The 22,552-nt window shown below is 43.6% G+C and overlaps 1 protein-coding gene across 1 annotated transcript in view; it reads left to right on the plus strand.

Annotated features, from left to right (window-relative positions):
• The first annotated feature begins 343 nt into the window (after positions 1-343).
• Positions 344-22,552, plus strand: part of LOC126354808 (zinc carboxypeptidase-like) — a 62,794-nt gene continuing 40,585 nt past the window's right edge. Inside the window, exons 1-4 of the mRNA XM_050004732.1 lie at positions 344-391; positions 14,945-15,104; positions 20,513-20,649; positions 22,041-22,116. Of these exons, the coding sequence (XP_049860689.1) occupies positions 14,952-15,104; positions 20,513-20,649; positions 22,041-22,116 (366 nt within the window). The 5' untranslated portion in view covers positions 344-391; positions 14,945-14,951. The remainder of the gene's footprint in view (positions 392-14,944; positions 15,105-20,512; positions 20,650-22,040; positions 22,117-22,552) is intronic.

Here is a 22,552-nt window from a genome sequence, read left to right on the forward strand (position 1 = left end):
ACAATCACGTGAAATTTTTAGTAAAAATGTACTGTAATGACTGATTCGGAGCTTTATTGAACACAAAGTAAACCTTACTAAATAGGAAGACACAACGACTCTTAGCAGTACCTATGCAACGCATTAATCTATAAATTTGTAACTGAAGGTTTAATCTTCAGTCGATGATTTAGAGTTCAAAGGCAGCTACAGTCCATGTTACGTAATAAAGTATGATGCCTTCCTCGTTACTAAATGAGTCCCCTGAAGTGCTGGGCACCATATTATCAGATATTGATAATTTGTAAATGGAAGATTTGCGGGCACGCATTACAAACGTCCTCGAAGATAGGAGGTGCTATAAAACAAACTCGCAGTTCAGATTCTGTGACCATACAAGTGTCATACATCTGTAAGTATTATTGCTTAGTCGTAAAGTTTGCATGGTTTTTTATAAATACAATAGGCGTTTCGTATCACGCTCAGTCCACTCCTCAGACAAATACGCTGCTGATCATGTGTGACTCGTTAAACAAGTATGCTAGGCAGAAAGTAGGGAAAGCCTGATTCAAGTTCCTGTTCGTAGGACTGTTTTAACATCTCAAAATACTTTGCATACTACTCGATAAGGAAAAAAAATATTTTCTCCAGGTGTAGCCTCCTTTTGAACGTACTGCTCAACTTTTTTCTTAAAAAAGTAAAATTCTTCTCGAGATTAGGAGAGCTTATCAAGAAGAAATTTTCATAGCTCGGTTAGTTAGTTTTACTGTCTGTCCGATATTTTACGTCACCGGGCAAGCCATCGGAAATTTATGACGCAGCACTATTCATATTTTATTGACGCAAAGTCTGCACCTTTATCTAGATGTATATACTACAAAAACCAAATTACGGTGTGTGGCGGAATGTACTGTTTGTACCTCTGCCCTTGTCCCTCTTCCCTGTTCCAGTAGCGAAAAGCGCGCAGAGAAAACGGCTGTTGATAAGCTTCCATGTTATTTCGAATCTAATTCTATCTTCGTGATCCTTACACGAGATATATGTATGAGGGCGCTATATGAATTTTAGCTCTCGTAGGAACGTACTCCCTCTGAAATTGAACAGTGGCTCACAGTTTCGGAATTTTAACAGTAAACCACAGCTTCACGCACAGCGCCTCTTTTGTAATGCCTGCCACTTGAGTTGGTAGATGAACTACGTGTAGCTTTTTTGGATCTTATCTGTTTCCTTCGTATGGGTTCCAGACTGAAGAGCACCACTCAAGTAACTGTCGAACGGGAGTTGCGTAAGTTACAGATTACCTTCAGAGCGTAGTAACGAATATCACATCTTAATTTATCGTAATATTTTATTATTTTATTTAACCGGATCGGATTAAGGCCTTCAGGTTCCCTGTTGCATAAAATCATAAATTTGTGGACGCAGGACGCTTTACATCATGGTTACTTAAAGAACGTTAATAATTTTGTTATGATACACGGTAATAACAGTATATTTGAGGATTATTTGGAGCAAGATCTGAATTTATCCTAAGCCGTTTAGTCTAACAATACTGACTAAAAAGTAATAGCAATAATATTAGCGATACTACCTCCAATGAGGTGACAAAACACATCGGATAGCGATACGCAGCTATACAGACCGCGATAGTATCGCTTACCACTAAGTATAAAAGGGCAGTGCACTAGCGGAGCTGCCATTTGTACTCATGTGATTCATGTGGATGGCCGCAAGACGGGAATTAACAGACTCTGTATGCGGAGTAGTAGTTGGAACTAGACGTGTGGGACATTCCATTTCGGAAATCGTTGGGGAATTGAATAGCAGAGACCCACCGCGGCCGCGGTGGTCTCGCGGTTCTAGGCTCGCAGTCCGGAACCGCGCGACTGCTACGGTCGCAGGTTCGAATCCTGCCTCGGGCATGGATGTGTGTGATGTCCTCAGGTTAGTTAGGTTTAAGTAGTTCTAAGTTCTAGGGGACTGATGACCACAGCTGTTAAGTCCCATAGTGCTCAGAGCCATTTGAACCATTTGAACCAGACCCACCGCGTCAAGAGTGTGCCGATAATACTAAATTTCAGTCTTTACCTCTCACCACGGACAACGCAGTTGCCGACGGCTTCACTTAACGGCGTTTGCGCATAGTTGGAAGTGCTAACAGACATGCAACACTGCGTGAAATAACCGCAGAAATCAATATGTGACGCACGACGAACATACCCATTAGGATAGTGCGACGAAATTTGGCGTTGATGAACTATGGCAGCAGACGACCGCTTTAGTTAACAACTCGGCATCGCCTGCAGCGCCTCTCCTGTGCTCGTGACCATATCGGCTGGACCGTAGACGGCTGGAAAACTGCGGCCCGGTCAGATGAGTCAGGATTTCAGCTGGTAAGTGCTGACGGTAGGGTTCGAGTGTGGCGCAACCCACCAACCTGTGTTCCCAAATTGTCAACAAGCCACTGTGCAAGCTGATGGTGGCTCCGTAATAGCGTGGGCTGTATTTACTTGGAATTGACTGGATCCTCTGGTCCAACTACCCGATCATTGACTGGAAATAGTTATGTTCGGCTACTTGGTGACCACATGGACTCGATGTTCCCAGACAACGTTGGAATTTTTGTGGGTGACACAACTGTTTATTACAGGTTTGAGGAACTTTCTGGACAGTTCGAGCTAAGATTTGGCCACCCACATCGCCCTATATGAATCCCATCGAACATCTATGCGACTTAATCGATAGGTCAGTTCGTGCTCAACATCCTGCGCTGGCAACTCTTTCGCAGTTTTGTATTGGTTAAAAACAGTCTTGGTTGCAATTTTAGTTTTTCGTTTTTCAACTATGCGTTTCGCCTTATTTAGGCATCCTCAGGTTATCTTAATTTAGTATGTCTTAGAAGGAGCCTTTAGTCAGTGTAGCCAAAGGGCATCGTCGAATATATCAGGCCAACATCGCCTTCCTTAAACTCAGTAAAAACTAGAAATATAAAATGGTAAAATCAGATAAAAATTCACCAGTGATCGGACACACATCACTGTCTAACGGATCCTTCTAAGAAATACCAAATTAAGATAACCTGAAGATGCCTAAATGAGGCGAAACGCGTAGTTGAAAAATAAAAAACCTAAAATTGCAACCAAGACAGTTTTTAACCAATACTGTTAAGCACTGGTTAGCTGTATGCAGCATATGGACTGGAAGAATTTCTTTCGCAGTTATCGACGGCTCTAGAGGCAGCTTGGCTCAGTACTTTGGCAGGGAACGTGTTGAGTCCATGCCATTTCGTGCTGCTGTCACTATGTCAGGCGAAAGGAAGTCTGGCACCATATTAGGAGGTATGCCATGACTTTTGTTACCTCATTGTACTACTACTGTTAAAAATTTGATAACAATAGTTACAACAGAAAATAAGAAATATTTTTATGGGATACAATAGTCGGATTTTATGACACTGAGAGTGCCGAAGAAGTGATTTTCAGAACGACTGCACCACTGGGGGTTTCGGGAACTAACGATGGTTTGGTGGGGGAGAAGGATACTTGACTGCAATGAGGTTAAGGTGTGCATAACAATTGTTACAACAGAAAACCAGAATTTTTTATTTTTTTGGTGTACAAATGTCGGGTTTTATGACACTGAGAGAATTAATTGTCGAAAATTTGCTGCCAGATTAACACTGTGTGCCGGACCAGTGTTCAAACCGAGAACTGAGAACTATGCCTCTCGCAAATAGTTGTCTTACTGATTGCGTTGAGGCACGACTAACGATGGCTGTGAGCACTATGAGACTTAACATCTGAGGTCATCAGTCCCCTAGAATTTAGAACTACTTAAACCTAACTAACCTAAGGACAGCACACAACACCCAGTCATCACGAGGCAGCGAAAATCCCTGACCCCGCCGGGAATCGAGCCCGAGAACCCGGGCGTGGGAAGCGAGAACACGACTGACGACTACCCTAAAAACTTTACTTCCGCATTTACTTTCCTAAACTTCGCAGTGCCGGCCGCGGTGGTCTCGCGGTTCTAGGCGCTCAGTCCGGAACAGCGCGACTGCTACGGTCGCAGGTTCGAATCCTGCCTCGGGCATGGATGTGTGTGATGTCCTCAGGTTAGTTAGGTTTAAGTAGTTCTAAGTTCTAGGGGACTGATGACCACAGATGTTAAGTCCCATAGTGCTCAGAGCCAAACTTCACAGATGATTGTATTGTGTAGCCTTGGTACTCCATACCATCACGCCAGGTGCCCAATCTGTATGACGATGTTGAACACGATATGGGAACATTCGCTCTACTCATTGCCTTAACACACAGATACGTCCATTGCCATGCTGTATGTGGAACCAAGATTCGTCTGAAAAGACGACGTTTTGCCACCCCTGTGTCCTATGCGCCTGTCAGGTACCCCACTACGTGCGCTTATGTCTTCTGCTGCATCAAGGAAAGGCGCAACAATGGTTGTCGTGCGGAGAGTCCGTCATGCTCCAGACGTCGCAGCGATCTCTTGCGGGTAGTTGTCTAGTTGCAAACTAGTCCATTTCCTGAATAGAGGTACGTGTCGTGGCTGCAAGGCCGAGTGAACAACGTATCTGTCCTCTCAAACACTAGACGCGTGGGGCAGCTGACATGCTGCATGGCGCCGTGACCCTGTTGAATCCATTGATTCTACACGCACATGACAGTCGTGGGATTCTAACCATCTCGGAACTGTAGAAAACAGTTTTGACAGGCCATAATGCTGTCGCTGTCGAATTCCGGCACATTTCGTCTTTGTCACCGCCAGATGCGGTAAACAATGCTAGACTTCTGAGGGCACCACACTTCATATAGTCGCAGCATGGTGCCACACATAGTATGGGCGGGCCTGCTAGATGGCATATACGAGGGTGATTTCATAAGTCTGATAAAAAAAAAAAAACAGAAGAAATGTTTGCTTCGTGAACAACTCACTTATCGACGTAGCCTCCATTGAAGGATATACACTAGGTACAGCGAGCCTCCAGATTTTTCATCCCTTCGGAAAAGTTTGTTCCGTCAAACTCTGTAAAATAATCATTGACTGCAACTATCAGTCCCTCATTTGATGAAAATTTCTTTCCAGCAAGCCAAAGTTGCAAGTTAGGGAACAGGAAGAAGTCACATGATGTGAATAGGGTGAAAGAGGAACCATTTCAACCCAAATTCATGAACTTTCGCCGTTGTTGTCGCTGATGTGTGAAATGATACATTATCTTGATGAAAGAGCACTTTTTTGGGTGCTAACCTTGGTCTGTTTTCGGCCAACGCAAGTTTCAAACGATCAATACAGCGTAATAGTGTCCAGTTACGATTCTATGAGAATTATTCCTGGGAGTCTCAAAAAGCAGTGGTCATCACCTTACCAGCTGACAAAGCGGTCTTTGTCTTCTCCAGTGCACTTTCATCAGTCTTTGTCCATTATTTTGACCAGTTTTGACTCTGGTGCGTAATGATGGTTTGAGGTTTCATCTACAGTCAAAAATCGGCGCAAAATTCTTGTGAATTGTGATTAAACATCGCCAGACATTTTGTTGAAATGTTGTGCCGGATGGCCTTTTGATCGACTGAGTGTAATTGTGGCACCCACCTCGTAGACATCTTCTTCATAGCCAATTCTCCGCGCAGGATATTATGTACTCGCTCGGTTAAGTTGTCTACAATCTCAGCAATCTCACGATTTTTTATTCGACGGTCTTGCATATCACAGGTTTCCTTTGTGGTGCCCTCAATTTGACGGCCGGGACGCACTTCGTCTTAGGTGCTTGTCCGACCACGCTTAAATTCAATAATCCAAAAGCAAACGGCCTTCACTGATGGTGCAGAGTCTGCGTGAACTCCACTCAGTTCTGTTTTGATTAGTGCTGCAGTCCAACGTTTCAAATAAAAATGTTTAATAACACCATGAAACTCGGTTTTCTCCTTTTTCTATCGCTGTTGACACGCTGACGAATTCAGACGGCTATCAACAATGAGCTGTATGCTGTAAATTGTTGAAATTCTTTATACGATCCTTGGAATAATCAAACTAGCCGACCATGAAGGTGCAGCAAAAATGTTCCATTCTTTTACGGAAGTTTACCGGACTTACTAAACCACGCTCGTATACCAGGAACTACTTTATAATTCCGCTAAGAGACATTCATCTACATCTACATCTACATGACTACTCTGCAATTCACATTTAAGTGCTTGGCAGAGGGTTCATCGAACCACAATCATACTATTTCTCTACTATTCCACTCCCGAACAGCGAGCGGGAAAAACGAACACCTAAACCTTTCTGTTCGAGCTCTGATTTCTCTTATTTTATTTGGATGATCATTCCTACCTATGTAGGTTGGGCTCAACAAAATATTTTCGCATTCGGAAGAGAAAGTTGGTGACTGAAATTTCGTAAAAAGGTCTCGCCGCGACGAAAAACGTCTATGCCGTAATGACTTCCATCCCAACTCGTGTATCATATCTGCCACACTCTCTCCCCTATAACGCGATAATACAAAACGAGCTGCCCTTTTTTGCACCCTTTCGATGTCCTCCGTCAATCCCACCTGGTAAGGATCCCACACCGCGCAGCAATATTCTAACAGAGGACGAACGAGTGTAGTGTAAGCTGTCTCTTTAGTGGACTTGTTGCATCTTCTAAGTGTCCTGCCAATGAAACGCAACCTTTGGCTCGCCTTCCCGACAATATTATCTATGTGGTCCTTCCAACTGAAGTTGTTCGTAATTTTAACACCCAAGTACCTAGTTGAATTGACAGCCTTGAGAATTGTACTATTTATCGAGTAATCGAATTCCAACGGATTTCTTTTGGAACTCATGTGGATCATCTCACACTTTTCGTTATTTAGCGTCAACTGCCACCTGACACACCATGCAGCAATCTTTTCTAAATCGCTTTGCAGCTGATACTGGTCTTCGGATGACCTTACTAGACGGTAAATTACAGCATCATCTGCGAACAGTCTAAGAGAACTGCTCAGATTGTCACCCAGGTCATTTATATAGATCAGGAACAGTAGAGGTCCCAGGACGCTTCCCTGGGGAACACCTGATATCACTTCAGTTTTACTCGATGATTTGCCGTCTATTACTACGAACTGCGACCTTCCTGACAGGAAATCACGAATCCAGTCGCACAACTGAGACGATACCCCATAGCTCCGCAGCTTGATTAGAAGTCGCTTGTGAGGAACGGTGTCAAAAGCTTTCCGGAAATCTAGAAATACGGAATCAACTTGAGATCCCCTGTCGATAGCGGCCATTACTTCGTGCGAATAAAGAGCTAGCTGCGTTGCACAAGAGCGATGTTTTCTGAAGCCATGCTTCATCCGTCAATAGCTACGTCTACCTCCATATAGAGTGCTGAAACCCGGAACTATCTGATGCATCCACCAAATAGACCGAAGTTGCAAACTGATACACAGAATACAAGGTTTAAGCGTCTGCACGCTGACACTCGGTCACTTACAGTTGTCTACAGTTACAGTTCCGTACAGCAATCCAACATTCCTCATCTACAGCCCTCGGTTTCCGACCAGATCCAGTCGTCGGACAGTTACTGCCGAGTACCGAAGTTTAGTCGAAGTGATAATCAAAGCGCGTATTTATTGAGAGGCTGTAGCCTTTAACTGCAGTCCAAACAGAACTACAGTAAGTTCATAACCTTCTACTGCGTTACGTTGGATTAGCTTCAGAACTTTACTTCAGCCCCACGCCTTCTTAACAAAGCCAAACGTCAGCCTATTTTGGTTTACGAGTACATCTATATAAACAAAAATGTAAATGTCCATTTGTTCAGAATCGTGTATCTCCGGAAGTTCTTGACCGATCGCTTCGGAATTTTGGCACAATGTTCCATTGGCATACGTTCGTGTTTTTATTTACCTGTTTTTTAAACAGATGTACTACACAAATTTACATAAATTTAATAATAGGAAAACGTCCTAAAACACACAATAATTAAACGTGTTATAAAACAGGAAAGCTGTATTTATGGCTTATTGGTTTACAGTTACAATACTACTACAGAATATGAATTTGCAGTTACGAGGGTCAGTCAAAAAGTAATGCCTCCTATTTTTTTTTCTACGTTTAATTGTCAGGAAATTTAAATGCAATTACATAGGTTGAAAACCACAACATTGAGGATCATTTTGTCATTTTTCAATGTAATCTCCGCCCATCTCTACAGTTTTGGTCCATCTTTGAACAAGGGCATGTATCCCAGCACGGTAAAAATCACAGCTCTGCTTCCTAAGCCATTGACGCACGGATGTTTTGACGGCCTCCTCATCTTCAAAACGAATCCCACGATGAGCTTCTTTTAGTGGCCCGAACAGATGGAAGTCTGATGGTGCCAGGTCAGGGCTGTATGGGGAATGAGGCAAAACTTCCCATCCAATTTTGACAATCTCGTCAGAGGTGTGACGACTGGTGTGTGGTCTTGCATTGTCATGCAAAAGAAGAACATCTGCCATTGATTTTGTTGGGCGAACTCGCTGAAGACGTGCTTTAAGTTTTTTGAGGGTTGTGACGTATTGAACAGAATTTATTGTGCATCCCTGCTCCAAAAAATCAACCAGAATCACACCCTCTGTATCCCAGAAAACTGTTGCCATAACTTTCCCTGCCGATCGCACAGTTTTGAATTTTTTCTTCCTCGGCGAGCTTGTGTGACGCCACTCCATTGACTGCATCTTTGATTCAGGTTCAAAAAAATGCACCCATGTTTCGTCCCCGGTCACAATTTTTTTCAGAAACTCATCTCCCTCCAAACGGAAGCGCTGCAAGTGTTGGGAGGCTATTGTTTTCCTTGCCTCTTTATTCTGATCGGTTAACATTCTTGGAACCCACCGTGCACAAACTTTTGAGTACCCCAATTGTTTAATAATCGTGATCACACTGCCTTTACTAAGAGAAATAATGCGACACACTTCATCTGCAGTCACCCGACGGTCACCACGAATGATGTCATCAACTTGCTGAATGTTGTGTGGAGTCACTGCACTCACCGGCCTGCCGCTCCGCTTTTCGTCAGTCAACGGTGTTTGCCCTTCAGCTTCCTTACAACGACGAACCCATCGTCTAACAGTGCTGACATTCACTGTCACAACACCATACACCTTCTTCAGTCTTTCATGAATGCATATGGGCGTTTCACCTTCTGCATTCAAGAATTCAATCACACAACGCTGTCTCAAACGAACATCGATGTCGGCCATCTTACAATCTTCTGCTGTGCTGCCACCTGTTGACACAGAAAGTTACTACTGCAGTGGATTGCAGAAGAAGGTTTGAGGAATGGCGCCAAATTCAAATTTTTCACTTAACTTAATTTTTTTAAGTAGAAAAAAAACGGGAGGCGTTACTTTTTGACCGCCCCTCGTACAATAGGCAAGGCTCAAGGTCTCGAACAACTGAATGGCTTGCTAAATTTTACACATCTTACGCAATGGACGGCTACCACCAATACTCAAAAAAGCTAAAATTGTCGCAATATTGAAGCCTGGGTGTCTGCTGTAAGCTGCTGGATAGAATAATATATAATAGTACCTCGGCTACAACACTAGATAAAATACCAACGGAGCAAGCTGGCTTTAGGCCAAAGGGCACTTGTACCGACCAGGTGCTGGCCCTAACAAGTCACAGAGAGACAGGGTTTCAGGATCGCAAGAAGACTGTAGCTGTGTTCGTGGACTTGACAGTTTGGTGAAAAGCGATGATCCCCAAATTCCTTAAAATAATCCGCTGCAAAAAGCACCTTTCTGAACAACATGTTTGCCAGCAGAGCGATTGAAGTGTACTTAAATGGCAACGTAAGCAGACCTTACAAACTAAATGATCGGTTACCACAAGGATCGGTCCTTGGACCATTGGTGTTCACCATTTACTGGTAGAAAGTTATACGCTGACGACCTTGCACTGACAGCCCAGTCCAAAGACTGCCCACTTCAATGGAGGAGATCCATCAGGTCAGTGAGAAAGCTGCGGAGTGCTTAAGGTCACTGAACATCCACCTGTAATGATACTGATGTTACTCATAGATAGAGATCTAAACCTGTATATATTTGTAAATATGTAAATAATTGTTCATTGTATTTTGTAACAACACACTGTATTTTCAAGCCATACGAAATACTTATATATAAGGTTAGAGAGAGGGGGAAGAGAAGATGGACAGAGGAGTGAGAGAAAATGGACATACAAAACGAGAAGGAGGAGGTGAATAAAAAGAGAGAGTGCATGAGGGGATGGCGAGTGATCGGTAGCCGTGAGGGGGGGAGGGGAGAAGGTGGACAGAGAATGGGGCCAGGAGGTGGTGGACTGAGAGAGGGGGAGAAAGAGAGCGGGAGGACGTGATGGGCAGAGGAAACAGGAGCAGAGGGACAAAGAAAAGTGAAGGGAGAGATGGACAGAGACAGTGGAAAGAAGCAGATTAGGACGTATATCCAATTCCCATACATATTGGGACGTATATCCAATTACCATACATATTTTCTTTCTTTTCCATTTAAGCAGTCTGAGCCACAGAAGAGTGTGGCAAGGTACAGCTAGTTATTGTAATACATTATTTATTCTTATTTCAGCTACTCTATGACGTGACAGCAGTTAGCGCGCAACTATAAAACTGTCCTATATCCACTGAAGTCTGTAGCTGGAGGTTCGCTTCCTACTACCTCGAAGTTAACGGTGAATACAACATGCCGACGGACGTTTCTCCTTCTTACATGAGAAATTTCTTCAATCTGTCCGCGGTATACTAGTCCAGAATAGTTTGATAACTGCGAGATAACGAATTAAATAGTGTGTTCGTATCCATACAACTGGAACGAAGCGTAGTTAATGCTGTGTGTGATGATAATGGAGCTTCAGAACATGTAAGTTCCGTTTCAGAAACGTGTGAATGATTTATTGCGTCTTGCTCACATTCTGTGACGTAAAGAAAGGTAAGCGTACAGCACTAAAAAATCAGCATGAGCCTTACAAGGACACCGGTGAGCCACTGATCATTAAAGTGAGAGCACCATAAAGGGGAAAAGCAACAAACGTCAAATTGACATGAAGTGCATCAAATGCATACTACCAGCGTTTCACATCAACCACACAGAGGAGACAGGTATAACGGCATCAACACTCTGTGTGTAAAGAAAGTTTCTGTAGCGGGCTTCTTAAGCAGAAATAGTATTTTAGTGCTGTTTGTGAAATGATTCTGTTATATTTATTATAAGAAAGAGAGACGATTACCAGCACGTGTCGCAATTCGACAGCGGCAGCCTCGTCGTCTTTACAGACTACGGTTTATCATCCCGCGACATTACTAGTGGCAAGACACAAAGGAATTAAAGACATTAGCTGCCAGCGGGCATCGATTTTCATCAAGGGGGAATGTTGAGAATTTGTGATGGACGGGGCTCGAACCCAATAGTCAGATGCGCTGACGGCTACGCCATTCAGACACAGTGATCAGCACAATCGCACGGACTACCCTGGCACGGTTCTCGTCAGACACAAATTCTCAACTGGTCGGGTTTCTACGACTGTCGAGCTATTACGGACTCCGTGGTTTCAGGAAGGCCATATTCAAATCCATGCAGGATCTCAGGGTCCGGGGGCACCTAGTGCCCGAGAAGACTGACATACTGTTCGCTCTGCTATACAGCATCGCACAGCCACGTCACGGACATCACTTCAGATAGGGGGCTTGCTCGCAGCAAGACCGGTGTCAACACGGTGAGAGGGGTGATATGGACAGTGGGTGTCAAGTTGATTCCATGTTGATTTCTAGAACGGTTTTGACATAGTTCCTCACAAGCAACTCCTAATGGAACAACTTGCTGCGGAGTATCGTCTCAATTATCACGATTTTCATGACAATCTGAGCAGACCTCTTAGATTGTTTGCACAGGATGCTGTCGTTTATCATCTTGCAGATTTATCAGCTGATGAAAACCAGTTACAAAGAGACTTACACAAGATATCTGTATGATGCGAGAAGTGGCAATTGACTCAAAATAATGAAAAATGTGAAGTCATCCACGTGACTACTAAATGGAACCAGCTAAGTTTCAGTTACACGATGAATCACATATAACTACAGTCAATTCAACTAAATGCATAGGGATTACAATTACGAATGAATTTAATTCGAACGATCACAAAGATGACATCTTGGATCGTCGGGTGTTCTGCCGGATACCAGCGTCGTACTCGCACGCCGGGAAAGCCTAAAGAGTTAGATCACAAAGATGTAATCTTGTGGGGAAAGCAAATCAGATAACTCTATTTATTACTGGAGTAGCAATTAGATGAGTAGGTGTACTAAAGAGACTGCCTACACTACACCTGTCTGCCCACTTCTGAAGTACTGCTGCGGGGTGTGGGATCCGCTTTAGATAGGATTGGTGGAGGGCAACGAAAAAGTTCAAAGAGGGGCAGCTTGTTTTGTATTATCGCGAAATAGGAGAGGTGTCAGGGGTACGATAAGCTAGTTGGAGTGGCAATCATTAAAACAAAGGCGTTTTTCGTTGTGGCCATATATTTTACGAAGTTTCCATTACCAAATTTCTTCTTCTAATGCGAAAATTCACTCATTGAACGTTTTTGTATTATTAGTAGTGATTTTAGGAAGATAAAATAAAAACTTTTTATTTGAAAGTAAATAATTTAGGTTTTTTTCCATGCGAAATTGATCTTTTATTTTCGCTGTACCTAACTATAACGGATGTGAAGCAAATAATGATTGCAATGCCTTGTGAAAATAAAGAGAAGGTATCCTGTTAGAAATATTGTTTTGTAACTGTGTTTAGACCGTAAATGTTAATACACCTTTGTGAAATACCTTAGGTGTTCGGAAGTCAGGGTTGTGGAGTGAGCGGTCAGCCGCGAGCCGCACAGACGTGGATGGCTATTTACGCAAATATTTGTCGTCGGAAGGTTGGTGTCGGCTCTAGGCCAGCGGAAGCTGCAGAATTTTATGTGCAGTTAATACACTTGCATCTTGCTGCACCACCGTTTGTCGTATATTAATTTGTGCAAAGGCGTTAACCTGATGAAGGGTGCTGCATGGTCGTCAGTGATGTTACCAACAAAACACAGCAACGATTCTCCTGAAACAACCTGAATTTCTTAGTTACAAATAACGTTATTTTTGCGTTTTACTGTTACTTGTTGTTTAAAATTTTCTCTTTACATCTGATAATGTACTGAAGACTAATATATATTTAGAAAACTAATAATAAAAACAAGTAATATGGAACCTTGGTGGTTTTAGTTTTGTGAACGTGATATCAAGGTCCAATGCCTTTTTCTCTGCTAACGTTTCGTCTCCCACTGCTGGAGGCATTATCAGACGGTATGAAGTCTCAGATACCAGTTTCAAACTTTAATCAAGTTCAGTAAACTGACGTGTTTATATGTATCCACGAAACGGTCGATTTGTGACGTCATCGGACCCCAGCCTAACAACGCAGAGTCACGGCGATGTGGGTTAAGGAACTTGGCAGAGGCGAAGAGTTGGTGCTGTTTGCTTTATTTGGCGCTAAGGCCAACGACTTGTGTAACTTCAACCTTTCTTATTTTCTATTAAAGTTATTTTTGAGCTTTTGAATTTCTATGGCCCCTCTGTATATCCTTGCATAGTAATGATTGGTTCTTGATAAAACCATAGTATCGGAGAAACGAGTTTGTTTGTTCCTGGTCCCACTGCATGATCCGCAGATGCTGACTCATTCCTGTTTCCCAGACGAAAATGGCTCTTGTGGTCCTTACGTCGAGTCCTAATGCCTCTTTCTGTAGTTCCAATCTACACTTGACTTAATGGAATTTCATATAGCACTCCCGTGACAGGCAACGGGTGAAGGTGCTTTGCAGTGTTCAACCATTCGCGTACTTCTCTTGTTGGTTTAAACACCGTATCACTAATATCTGTACTTATTATTCTGAACACAGTATCGCTACCATCTTTACTTATTGCTCTGCTGCTGCAATTTTTGTACTGTTTTTGTGAATGAGAGGAAAACTATCCCTTAGTGGGTTGTTTATTACTAGAAGCTCCAGATCTTTTAGGCAATAGTGTCCTGTTTATCTCTTGTCAGAGCAGTCGTTTCGCCTGAAAGCAGTTCTTAAATGATTGAGTTTTGGTTTACAGATCTTGTAGCTCGCTCCACGCCTCTTATCTGCTAGGGAAAGTGACTTGAGTTTTTGTGTAGGTGTCTATCCACGTGAGTGGGCCATCCGTAAACTTTATACCCTAAAGCTGCGTATGGTCTTCTAATTACCTGAAAAACCATAAAATAAATTTAGCCTTCTTTCTCTTCATCCATAGCCAACTTCATGTTAGAATTAATATCACTCACAAAATTCAGAGGGTTGCTTTTGTCCATGAGTCCATATATCGAAAATATTAACGTACCGAAGTCAAGGTTTCTTCTTCGCCATCTGAAGGGCAGTTTCTTCAAACTTTGCCGTATAAAGATTAGCTACAACACAGCTGGGTGGTTCCCGCATAGCCACGCCATCAGACGGGACATTGGATGGAAAAATATGCCATAGAACACTGTCAGGTGACCATAAAACGAAAATCATCAAGGAAGCAAATATCAGCGGTTAAAGCCTGCATTGAACTGTTATAAAGTCTCTGTTCTGATTGAATGCTACTGTGCATGTCCAAGTGCAGATACGTAATCATTCCTCGACAAATTTTAATCTCAGGCTGTTCTTCATGTGATTTGTCGTTCTTGCTGACTTGTAGAAATGAATGTTAGGATCTGCAGCTAGGCCACAGAAATTAAATGCTTCGTGCTTACATTAAAATATTGCCAACAGTAAATTCGTATCTCGGAGAACAGTGATTAATGCTATCTTTATTACATTTAGGTTCGTTCCATTTGTCACGGCAGCTCTATGCAGCTGATACCAAAAGTCACAAGTGGTCTGAACTGAAGTTTCAGCATGCTGTGGAGGGCTGCGTTCCTGCTGATGACTGCCGTGGCGTTGGCGTGCGGTCACGTGATCCGCTACGACGGTTATCGTGTCTATCGGCTCTTGCCCGCGGACGAGGAACAGCTGCACTTGTTGGCCGGGCTTGACCAGTTCTACGAAGACGTGAGTATTCCTTCCGCTCACTGCTTCTCATTTTCGTGAAAAATAATCTCTATTTTACAGGCATAATGATCCAGTCGCGCCGGCCGGTGTGGCCAAGCGGTTCTAAGCGCTTCAGTCTGGAACCACGCGACCGCTACGGTCGCAGGTTCGAATCCTGCCTCGGGCATGGATGTATGTGATGTCCTTAGGTTAGTTAGGTTTAAGTAGTTCTAGTTCAGAAGTTAAGTCCCATAGTGCACAGAGTCATTTGAACCATTTTGAGCCATAGCGGGACTCAACCCTGCTGGGCGCTCGAAGATTCTGTGCGTGCCAACTACCGTGTCAGTGAAAATGCTCCATTCTCGAAGTTCAAACGATCGCCAGAACACTACGCTCAGCATTGACCAGAATACTTTCTACCACAGTTAAGAGGAGTGTGAATGCAGTGAAAAATTCGGCCACTTTGTGACGGACCGAAATAGGAGGTGGACGTGCACGCCGGTAACGTACGAGGGTGAGTCAAATGAAAACCTTAAATATTTTTTTAAATATTATTTATTGTCAAAAGTGGTACAAAGCTGTATCACTTTTCAACGTAATCTCCACCACGCTCATTGCAAATCCTCCAGCGCTTGTAAAGAAAAAAATTATTTTGGTAGTCCGCGCAACCTCTTCATCAGAACGGAACTTCTATCCTGCCATTGCGTCTTTGAGTGGTCCAGACATATGGAAATCACTTCGGGCAAGGTCTGGTGAGTATGATGGATGCGGAAGACAATCAAAATACAGGTCTATGATTGTTGCAACTGTTGTACAGGCAGTGTGGGGCCTTGCATTTTGCAAAAGGACACCTGCTGACAGCAATCCACGTCGCTTTGATTTGATTGCAGGTCGCAGATGATCTTTTATTAGATCTGTGTATGATGTAATAGTGACAGTGGTTCCTCTAGGCATGTAATGCTCCAAAATGAAGCGTTTTTCGTCCCAAAAGAGAGTCAGCATAGCCTTCCCCGCTGATGGTTCTTTTCGGAAGTTATTTCGTTTTGGTGATGAGGAATGGCAGCATGGCTCGCTCTCTTCGTTTCCGCTTGGTGGAAGTGAACCCAGCTTTCGTCCCCAGTAATGGTTCTTGCAAGGAAGCCATCACCTTCTCGTTCAAAGTGCCGAAGAAGCATCAACACGTCGTTCTCTCATCTCAGGAGTCAGCTGCTGTGGCACCCATCTTGCAGACACTTCGTGCAACTGGAGCACATCATGCACAATGTGGTGTCCTGACTCATGACTAATCTGTAAACATACTGCAATGTCATTCAGTGTCACTCGGCGGTTTTCCTTCACTATGGCTTCAACTGCTGCAGTGTTCTGTGGAGTCACAATTCGTTGTGCCTGACCTGGACGAGGAGTACCTTTTACTGACGTCACACCATTTGCGAACTTTCTACGCCATTCGTAGACTTGCTGCTGTGACAAACATGAATCACCGTACTGAACCTTTATTCGTCGATGAATTTCAATAGGTTTCACACCTTCACTACGCAAAATCCGAATAAGAGAACGCTGTTCTTCCCTGGTGCAAGTCGTAAGTGGGGCGGCCATCTTTATAAAAAATGGTTCAAATGGCTCTGAGCACTATGGGACTTAACATCTGAGGTCATCAGTCCCCTAGAACGTAGAACTACTTAAACCTAACTAACCTAAGGACATCACACACATCCATGCCCAAGGCAGGATTCGAACCTGCGACCGTAGCGGTCACGCGGTTCCAGACTGAAGCGCCTAGAACGGCACGGCCACATCGGCCGGCGGCCATCTTTATACTGATACTGCGACGGTATGTGTGCATCTTCACTATGCTGCCACTTGCAGGCCATTCTGCACGCTGTTTGTAGCACGCTTACCAACATACAGGATAACGGCGGGAAATTTCGATTTGTTATTACAAATTTAAGGTTTTCATTCGACTCACCCTCGTATATGGTGGTTCAAGCAAGTTTGCGCTAGTAGTTCACAGTACCCGCAGAGATGAGTCTTGAGTCTGGAACCATAAATATACGATCAGTTATTTTACTTGCCTGTTATAAGGTCGACAGAATAAACTACTGAATCACAGCAAGCATTTTAATTATACTTGTAGTATCCAGCGTAACAATATTAGGGATATAGATGAGAATTGCAGGCGAGATCTGCAGGCTGACCATTAGCGTTGCCATGTATCAGTGTTTGGCTTTTCATATGTCTTTAATGCGAACCGTCTTGCGCAGCAGGAAGATAGCGGCAGTCTACAGGATAGTGCGAGGGCCGACACACCTGGGGTTACAATGCGACTCACGTCCTACAGTGTTTAAGATTCGCTACGCTACGAGCCATAACCTGTAGCTTTTGGTCCTTAGATGGTAGTGTTCACAACGGGCGACATATCTTCTAGCTTTTGTGTGTGGCGACAGCGGCTGAATGTTTGAATGACATCCCAGTCGTTTGCGCCAATTCTTGTGGACGTCCGCTCCGATAGCTGAGTGGTCAGCGTGACGGATTGCCGTCCTACGGGCCCGGGTTCGATTCCCGGCTGGGTCAGGGACTTTCTCCGCTCAGGGACTGGATGTTGTGTTTTCTTCATCATCATTTCATCCTCATCGAACGCGCAGGTCGCCCAATGAGGCGTAGAATGTAATAAGACCTGCTCCAAGGTGCCCGCAAGGGGCCTCCTGGCCAATGACGCCAAACGCTCATTTCCATTCTTGTGGGCAACCTTTCTTGCCACAAAATAACAACGCGCGTCCGGCTTACGTTTGAAATGACTCTTCGAGACACTTTGGCAGATCCAACAGCATACCTGTGCCGCATTGGCGCATTTACCATTCGAGTCACATTGCAATCTGCTGAGCTGTCCTGGAAAATCAGCCGTCCTGATACTTCAGTTACATAGGTAGCTGTACGTTGTGATTTACTATTATCAGTAGGGCATCAGAAAGACAAATAAAAACACATACGGCTCGGGTTCGAAATCTGTAGTTGCCTTTTCGAATGAACCATCCCGGCATTTCCTGAAAACCTAAATCTAGATGGCCGGACATTTCAATCATCTTCCTCCCGAATGCGAGTCCAGTGTGCTAACCATTATACAACCTACCTCGGTTTTTACTGTTTGGTTCAAAACAACAACTTGCTATAGTGATACTTAAAATGTTAACGTCAGAGGTGTAAATATACAGCAATAGCCATATACACTGAGGAGACAAAGCATTATGACCACTGCTCACCGCTACGTTGGATGACGCCTTGTGGTGTTGCGGGTAGGGGATGCGATAAGAAAAATACCGTATGTACCCGTAGCAGATACGGACGGTGTATCATCCAAACGAAGATATGGGCTGCAAATGGGGAAATTCATTGAAATAAGCGGCTTTGACAAAGGTCAGATTATTATTACGTAGAGTCTGTGAACGAGTGCTCCAAAACGGCAAAGCTGGTCGAATGTTCATGTGCTACTGTCTTGAGCATCTATGGAAAGAGCTAGAACGGCAGTGAAACTACCACTAGGCGCTAAATGGTTGGACGTCCACGACTCCTCACAGAACGCAGGGTTTTCAGACTTGTCTGTTCTGTAATGTAAGACAGATGGTGACCGTGGCATTTCTGCCACGGAGGCACAATTCTGGTCCACGCACGAGTGCTTCGGAGCACACGTTTCATCGTGTATTGTGGAACATTTAGCTCCGCAGCAGACCACTCCTACGAGTGCACATTTTGACCCAACGACATCGTCAGTTACGATTGCAGTGGGCACAGGACCATCTGGATTCGACCGTCGATCAATGGAAACGTGTCGGGTCTTTGGGTGAATCACATTTTTGTTACGTAAGGTCGCTGGTCGTCTCCACAAACGCCGTCATCGAGGTGAACGGTGGCTCTAAAGGTGCAGCACGTCACTGATACAGCCTGGTAGGAGCAGTATTATGATATGGGAGACATTCTCCTGTGCTTGCATGCAACTTTTGGTAGTAATCGAAGACACAACCATCTCCATCCCTTCATGTTTGATGTATTCCCCGATGGCGGCGATGTCATCCTTCAGAAGTACGAGGGCTATTCGGAAAGCAAGGAACGATAGGTCGCGAAATGGTAACCATAGTGAAAATCAAAACTGCTTTATTTGCAACAGTCAGCTACCTTTTCCAGCTACTTATCTGCATAGTCACCGATCCGGCTTAGACGTTTCTCGTAGTGTTGTACCAACTTTCCAACACACTCGTTATAGAAGGCAGCCGCCAGTGCTTTCCGCCAATTCTATACGCTGGTCTACAGCCCGTTTTCTGTGCCAAAATGTTGTCTTCATAGTCAGCGGATCATGTGAGCAGAGATAGACGGAGACAATTACGGGCTGTATTGTGGGTAATCAAACATTTCCGATTGGAAACGATGGAGGAGCATCTTCATTGCCCCTGCAGAATGCGGCTGAGAATTGTCTTGAAGAGGACAACGCACGACAGTTACGCAATGTTGGCTGCATAGTTTCAGGCGAAATTTCTCACCAGGCTCTCGTACTTGGCGGGAAACACTATTGTTCTAGGTATCGTTATGTGCTCCCTGTGTGCTCAGAACTAAAAAAACGACGTAATGCGATCGACGGGCATACTAGAGACACTGTCCAACACACCTGTGAAAAACTTTTTTCACTGTGGTTTCCATTTTGTGGCCGATCGTTCCTTACTTTCGGAATAACCCTCGTATACCTGTCAGTATCTCGGAGCTAGAACCATGCTTCAGCGGTTTGAGAAGCATTATACTGAACTCACATTGATTTCTTGTCAACCAAATTCACCTGATATAAATCCTATGGAACCCTATCTGGGTCGCTATCGCGCGCCATTACCGCGTACGCAAATCAGCGGCCGGTTATTGACGCGAATTACATGTCCCGTGCGTAGACAATTGATGCCACATGACTCCACAAACCTACCAACATACTGTCGAATCCCTGTAACGCTGAACCAGCGACGTGTTGGTTCCAAAGACGGAATAACAAGGTATTAAGCAGATGGTCATAATGCTTTGGCTCATCAGTGTAAGTGTTACAACTAATAATTAACTTGCACAAACCAGCACACTTCATAATCTGCATGCTGAACTTGTCCTCTTAAAAACTCACAAAAATTATTTTGATTTTACACTCCATATCTATCTGATTTTCTTACGGAGTAATAGAAGACTGGGCTGAAGAAATAGGGGAGATGAGCCCAGTAATCAATCACTTAAAAATTATTATAGTGACATTTGTAAATTCATTCAGCGTATTTATAAATCTAACATTATACTGCAGATATAATTCTGGAAGGAAGCCAAGGCCATCAACAATCAATCACTTAAAAATTATTTTAGTGACATTTGCAAATTCATTCAGCATTATTTGTAAATCTAACACTGTATTGCAGATACAATTCTGGAAGGAAGCCAAGGCCGTGAACAAACCGGTGGACGTCATGGTATCACCGCGGATACAGGATGCTTTCCTGGAGATGATCCAAATTTACGGCATGGAGGCGGCTGTCTACGTGGACAACGTGCAAAAGTATGTGCATGCTACTGATTGATACCACATTTATTTTCTACGATACCGCGGAGTGAAATGTAGAACACTGTTAATAGGACTACATATTTCGAAAATTTTGGCGTATTTAATTGAAATATGTACATACATAAATACGTTATTAAACTAAATATTGTTCTCTGTTACGTGGACTCATTTGAAAAAATTGTCGGCATGTAGCCATGTTTAAACAAAAATTAAGGTAATATTATCTAAACCACAATACATGAAACAAAATTAACCCATGAGGAATATAACTAAGGAACTGACTGATTATTTAGATATACATAGTTCTGCTCCAAGGGTTTGTAGGAGCTGGTATACACAAGGCTCCCAAGTCCTCTCCCCGTGTTCCATGCAGGGTTTTTGCAAATACTCTGTCTGATAATAAGTATTTAGACACTGCTATGCAAAGCGGAATTGACCACTAGATGCCACGTGAGGCGGACCTGCCAGTATAAAATGAGGCGGGGAATACTGCGTTGTCAGTAGACAAGTATTAATAGTAGAATGCGTGGTCAACCAGGGGAGTTCAGTGACTTTCTACGTGGCCTACCCGTTAGATGTCACGTGAGTAACATATCCAACAGGGACATTTCAACACTTCAAAAGTTGCTCGACTGTTGGTGATATGATTGTGAAGTGGAAACGAGAAACATTTGCATTTGTGCAAATGCCTGGAGAATGTTATCTGAAATCATGTGTAGTGCCAACAGTGAAGTGCGAAGGAGGTGGTATTTACGGTATGGGGACGTTTCTCGTGGTTAGGTTGTATTCCTTACTTACACTTACGAAAAAGCTAAATCTGGAAGGATATGAACACATTTTGCAGCATTGTGTACAGTGTATAGTAGAGCAACTGTTCGCAGACGATGTTTGCATAGGCATGACAATTCACTCTGTTATAAAGCAGTATCTGTGAGACAGTGGTTTGTGGACAGAAACATTCGCGAAATGAACTGCCTTGCCCAGAGTTCGGACCTGAACCCAGAACTCCTTTAGAATGAGTTAGAATGTCGACTCCGCTTGAGACTCCACCGTCCAACATCACTATCTTCTTTGGATTCGGCTCTTGAGGAAGATTGGTCTCCCATTCCTGTAGATACATTCAGAAACCTCGATGAAAGCATCCCCAGCAGAGCTGTAGGCGAAGGTTTGAAACAACCCCTGTTAACTTTTGAATAACAGATTCAATAAGCACGTAGATGCTATATAACTATGAAGGTAACTCATCTGTTGATGCTGTTTTGGTTTGACCTCCGAAGCAGAAACTGAAACACAAGACTAGCCCTTCTTTCTACATCTTTCCTAGCTTTGTGTTATTTCTTGAATATATCTGCTGGGCACATCTAATCACGTATCTCTTGTTCCAGACTTATAGACAACGAGAGGGGATTCAGGAGACAAGGAGAATCCTTTGGATGGGACGACTACTACAACCTCACGGAGGTACGTTCTTTACATCGCGTATATACTATGTATGGCTGTCAAGAAGGATACTGCAGACGTGAGGCACTAGTGACTCTGACGTAACGATGGTAGATACCACTTGCTCTTTAGAAAGGCAGAGTGGCTTTATTCAGCAAACACACACAGAGCGTACTGAACATGTCATCCTCCCTCATAACGATTTCTGTATTAAATGTTTTCAACACCGTTAACACTCTCTGACAATTGTAACTGTTGTAGCAAGGAGTCGCTTTCTTGCTACGAATATTCTACGTATACTTTTCGTAACACGGTATTTTCTGATACTGCCACCCATCCAAGTATTAGCCGAGCCCAACGTTTCTTAACTTCAGTGATAGACCGGGAACCGGAGTTATCAACATGACAAAGACGTTGGATCCAAAGTCATAATAATCGATAGCAATCCTCAGGGCAA

Source organism: Schistocerca gregaria, chromosome 3, assembly GCF_023897955.1.
Source record: "Schistocerca gregaria isolate iqSchGreg1 chromosome 3, iqSchGreg1.2, whole genome shotgun sequence".
Classification (NCBI taxonomy): Eukaryota; Metazoa; Arthropoda; class Insecta; order Orthoptera; family Acrididae; genus Schistocerca; species Schistocerca gregaria.